The following is a 5,087-nucleotide window of genomic DNA, read 5'->3' on the forward strand; positions in this document are numbered from 1 at the left end:
GTTAAGAGTATCGGCTGGCTTGTACGAGTACGAGTACTTGATGCTGGTATCGGACCCGATACCGATACTGGTCAAAAAACCTCCTAATATTAAAAAAAGAAGTCACAGGTGACTCTGGTTACAGCATGATGCCAGAGGTAAACTGCAACAAGAGAAAGTTCATATAATGTGTCTGACCCAGAACTGATGCAAAATAATTAAAAAAGACAATGAAAAACATCAACCATCTCCCAATATAAAAACCTCTGTCTTAGCTCTGCTACTAACTGACGACTAAAAGGGTGCAAGTGATTCAGGATTTTAAGAATGTCAAATAAATGAACAAATGGACTGCCATACGTACACTATGTCTTACTTTGCTGCTGCTAAAAATTATAGCCAGCCAGGAGTCTGGTCCTTATAACTGATTCGAATCAGAGTTATTTAAATAATATCTTCTGCTATTCTGTGTTTTTAATGTTTTCAGTTTTATTTATTTTTTCCTGTTCTTACTGGGATTATTTGGTACAAATACATGACATCAGGACCAGTAAGTGCTGAGTCACTGTTCCTTCCCTGTGAGATTGATGAGTCACATGTTGTTATTTGTCTTTGGAGGTATCCTGAAGAACGTTAAAGACCACATCAGAGAGTGCCCACTCTGTCAGAGCAGACGAGTCGTCGACGACGGCTCCGGACCCCGACCGCTGTCCCGMCAGGGACGCCGCAAGGCCGGGGCCAGCGTGATCGACGAGGAGTACGAGGAGGAGGAGGAAGATGAAGGAGACGACAGTTTATTCGTCACAGATTTGAATTCCTTGCCGAGATCTAAGTTCACCAAGGGCACGACGAAGCACGAGGTGGTCTTCGTAAGTAGCTGCTCGCATCAGGAGGAAGCAGAGGGAGTAAAGGAMCTGTGGAGGGGAGCTGAGTGGTTTGCTTTGTGCTGATTCCAGGTTGACAGTAAGGGCGAGGTGAATCAGTTCCTGCCCAAACACAGCCAAACCATGATGGACAAACTGAACCAGCAGCGACTCAGCAACCAGTTCTGTGACATCACTCTGCTCATCGAGGGGGAGGAGCACCGCGCGCACAAAGCCGTCCTGGCTGCCTGCAGCGAGTATTTCAACGAGCTGTTCTTTGAGAAGGGAGCAGCGACCACACATGAAGCCGTGGTCGACCTGTCTGGTGAGTCTGTTAGGACTTTAGAAAATACCTTTATTATTTACCATATAGCAGGGGTCGACATAATCATTGTTTAGGTTGTCCGAAACAACCTATTTTCATTTCGGACAACCAGATCCCACCTCCCAGTTGTCACGTGGACAACCAAGGAAAAAAAAAAGACCAAGAATAAATTAAAGTTTGTCGGTGTTCGTCGTTGTAAAAACCACAGGAGAAAAAATAACTTGTTAAAGCCATTTAGGGATTAAACTGACGGTTCTTTCACCCAATAAAGAGAACCAAAGTCAGACTTTTATCCAATCAGAACAGAGCAGYGCGGGTCGTGCCGTATGACAGACAGCGCTGCCATTTTTTCTTCTTTCTCTGTGGGTCTCAMRTTCACTCAGCTCAGGTGAACACCTCCTGGGAAAGCCCTCAGCGTTTCCTGGACTATTTTCCACRGAGGATTACGTATTTTATATATATTTCTAAAAGCACCTTGCAGTATTTCCACCGTAACACCGTGTGTTCACGTCACGAGCACAACAAAGCCGCGACAGATCACCTGACTGGTTTTAAAGCGAGGGCTGAGAGGCAGTTTGACCGCAGCTGCTGCACCTGTCCACGCACAGCACAGCTCCGACCTGCCCGGGACTTCAGAGTCCACATGTCAACCCCTTCAGACGTTGACCTGTATAATGAGCATCAAAAATCCGTAGCCTAATTTTCCGCAAAAAATCCATATTAATCACGCGGGTGGAGTGGAGGTGCAAGCAGACCAGAGCCGCACGGGGTGGAGAGGGGCGGGGTTTCGTCTTTTAACAAAGGCGTGTCTGCGCTTGACTTTGATTTTCTTCTAAAATCACAAAGTACTCTGAGTCAGCTTCAGGTGTTTGTAATTAACTCTAAATATCTGCTAAATTTAACCAGGTGTTTCAATGCCTTTAAATTACACAATAATTTTACAGTCTTTGGGTACTCAACCCGCCTCAGTCTCAGCTCAACTCAGGCCTCGCGTCGACTGATGGAGCTGAATGTTGAGGAGTTTGCAGTCCTGTCTGTTTGCTTCTCTGTTTCTGATGCAACTCAGACAGGAAGTGGTTGTCACATGTACTCTCACATGTTCAGATGATCATGTGTTGACAAAACTTACAGAAGTTGTTCTCCAGATTCATAAAACATCTCTGGCGTACTTTTCTGCCCTAAACTTTGCGCAGAGCTTTGTATTTTTTTTAATCTGGTTGTTTTATTTGATATATTAATTGTTTTCTGTGTGGAGAGGAGGAGGTCAGGCTGTGGCAGGTTCAGGGGGCGACAGCAGCCAAAAACACCTCAGAAACTCAACAGAATTCAGTGAGATGTTGTTCGGTAAACTTCGTGATTCTGTTTGTCCTGAGAGTTTCTCTCCAGTGTTTCATCTTCACTCTTCTCTCTCTGCAGGATTCACCAAAGCCACCTTCCTCCCACTGCTGGATTTTGCGTACACGTCCACGCTCACGTTTAATTTCTGCGTCATGGCCGACATCGCCAACCTGGCTCGGCACCTGCTGATGACCGAAGTGCTGCAGATTTGCGAGTCGGTGCACAAACAGGTGGAGGAGCAGAAGCTGATGGTGTACCAGAGGAGCAAGCCCCAGGTGGTGGTGACGGCCCCATCGGCCGACCGGGAGGATCCCGAGGGCCCGATGGAGGAGCCGGACACCTACATGGTGACCATACAGGACGACGGCAGGGCGGTGGTGACACAAGGCCCCGTCACCGTTTCAGTCGCCCAGAGCAGAGGCTACGTCCAGCAGCCGGRGGAGGTCGTAGCCCAGGATGTGACGGGAGAGGCGGTGCATGCTGGGGAGGCRGGGCCGAACACGCTGATGGCTCACAGCGGGCAGGTGGAGGCCGGAGAAACCGTCGCTCTGATCGCAGGCTGTGACGAGGGCATGGAGGGCGAGACCCTGACGGTGGTCACCCACAGCGGGCAGGCGGGGGCCAGCGAGTCCCTCGCCGTGGTGTCAGCCTGCCTGGCGATGGAGCAGCCGCAAGTTGCCGAGGCCGAACCTTTTCTCGTCAGCGAGGACAGAGAGAGCCCCCCACAGGTGAAACCAGTGTCCAAAGAGACGAGCCCCCAGCGTGAAGCCATGGAGGTCCCAGCCGCAGAGCCGGCCCCCGCACCCCCGAAACGCAAACGAGGCCGCCCGGCCAAGCTGAAGAAGGAGGCGGAGGAGCCGGCGCCGCAGGAGGAGCAGCCCTCCGCAGACGAGGACGGCGCCGACAGGCAGGAGGCGYCCTCGGATGATCCGAGCAGACGGCGCCTGCGGCAGCGCTCCATGGTGGAGGGCAGCTACGCTCGTCTGCATATGGGGCTGGAGGAAGAGGAGGAGGGCAAAAGTACAACCCCCCCTCATCCCTCCACCCCCAAAGTTCAGAACCAGGTATTATTCAGTTTTACCATCATGTCTGAAGAGCGACWGTAAAGCAACCATGTTTGTGTGTCTGTAGTGTTAGCAAAATATCTCATGAAACACTGGACAGCTTTTAAAGGGATCCATGATTAATGATGCTGATGATGATCAGGGGTAGACACAACCTATTTAGTTTCAGACAACCAGATCCTGCCTCCTGGTTGTCTGGTGGACAACCAAGAAAAAAAGACCTTGATTAAAGTTCTCTGCTGCGGGGGTCCATCATTGTAAAAATGAACGGGAGAAAAAATTTGGTAAAGCCGAACAGAACACTAAACTGTAACTTTCAATAAGGTCATGTACACAGTATACTACTATTTAAGTGAACAAACCCCTGGGGGTCCTGGGAGCCCAGTTTAAGAACCTATGGTTTCACCAACACTGAAATGATTTTAACTCAGTTTTACAGAAACTGAGGAGAAACTTGGTGTTGCTGAGTCATCCTAACAGAGGGTGACCTCAGCGGTCGAGCAGAAATTTGCTGTCAAGCTTTGCTCAAAGATGATCTTCATCTATAATTCTGAAAGGTGCTGGGTGGGTGTATAGTTTAAGATGCTAGYTGTTTAACTGATGAATGTCTCAATGTTTTAGGTGGGCCCGCGGCATGGGAAGAGGGGCCGACCACCGAAGAGAGCAGCAGAGCCTAAAGAGGACGATCAGTCTGTGTCTGAATCTGTGGCGGCAACTGAGGTGGTGGAGACCATGAAGACAGAGGAGCTCAGCGCCGAGGAGGCTGCCGCTGGTGTGAAGCCCACCCGAGAACAGAGCGCCGTGGACGGAGAGCACACCTGCGCCGAGTGCGGCATGTCCTTCGACAGACGCTACTCCCTCATCATGCACACGCTGAAACACGAGAAGTCCCGTGGATACAAGTGCAGCGTGAGTGTTAGCTTCAAGCTACGTGCTAACTCTGAGTGTCTGTGGTCTCACGGTCCAGTTTCTGTGTTTCAGCTCTGCAGCAAGGAGTTCCAATACGCCGCCTCGCTCCAGGCCCACCTGGCTCGACACAAGCAGAAGAGCAGCCGGCGAGCGTCCATCTCCAAAGTCTCGGCCGAAAGCGGCTCGGAGAGCAAAGCGGACGACGACGCCGACGCGGCGGCGTCTCAGGTCAAGCGGGAGTTTATGTGCGACATCTGCGGGAAGGTTTTACCCAAGATGTACTCGCTGAGGATCCACATGCTGAACCACACGGGCGTGCGGCCTCACTCCTGCAAGGTGTGCGGCAAAACCTTCGCCCACAAACACAGCCTGAAGATGCACCGAGCGCTGCACGACGTCACCAAGCAGTTCCAGTGCGGCTACTGCAAGAAGTCGTTCGTGAGCAAGAGGAGCATGGAGGAGCACACCAGCCTGCACACAGGTCAGTGTATGGGATAAACCTTGTGCCAACAGGAACTGAATTTAAATTGCTCAGATTGGGCCTCATGCAAGAACCGTTCGCGGTGTGCGACGGTGCGCGACGGTGTGTCTTCTGAATAAATGAAAATG

General features: G+C 50.9%; 1 protein-coding gene across 2 annotated transcripts in view; it reads left to right on the forward strand.

Annotated features, from left to right (window-relative positions):
• The window catches only part of zbtb11 (zinc finger and BTB domain containing 11), a 13,283-nt gene that overhangs the window by 4,443 nt on the left and 3,753 nt on the right, over positions 1-5,087 (forward strand). For both annotated transcript variants that reach the window (XM_014020748.1, XM_014020747.1), the window contains exons 2-6: positions 598-848; positions 936-1,167; positions 2,584-3,569; positions 4,191-4,478; positions 4,551-4,959. In XM_014020748.1, the coding sequence (XP_013876202.1) occupies positions 598-848; positions 936-1,167; positions 2,584-3,569; positions 4,191-4,478; positions 4,551-4,959 (2,166 nt within the window). The remainder of the gene's footprint in view (positions 1-597; positions 849-935; positions 1,168-2,583; positions 3,570-4,190; positions 4,479-4,550; positions 4,960-5,087) is intronic.

Source organism: Austrofundulus limnaeus, unplaced genomic scaffold (assembly GCF_001266775.1).
Source record: "Austrofundulus limnaeus strain Quisiro unplaced genomic scaffold, Austrofundulus_limnaeus-1.0 Scaffold265, whole genome shotgun sequence".
Taxonomy (NCBI): Eukaryota; Metazoa; Chordata; class Actinopteri; order Cyprinodontiformes; family Rivulidae; genus Austrofundulus; species Austrofundulus limnaeus.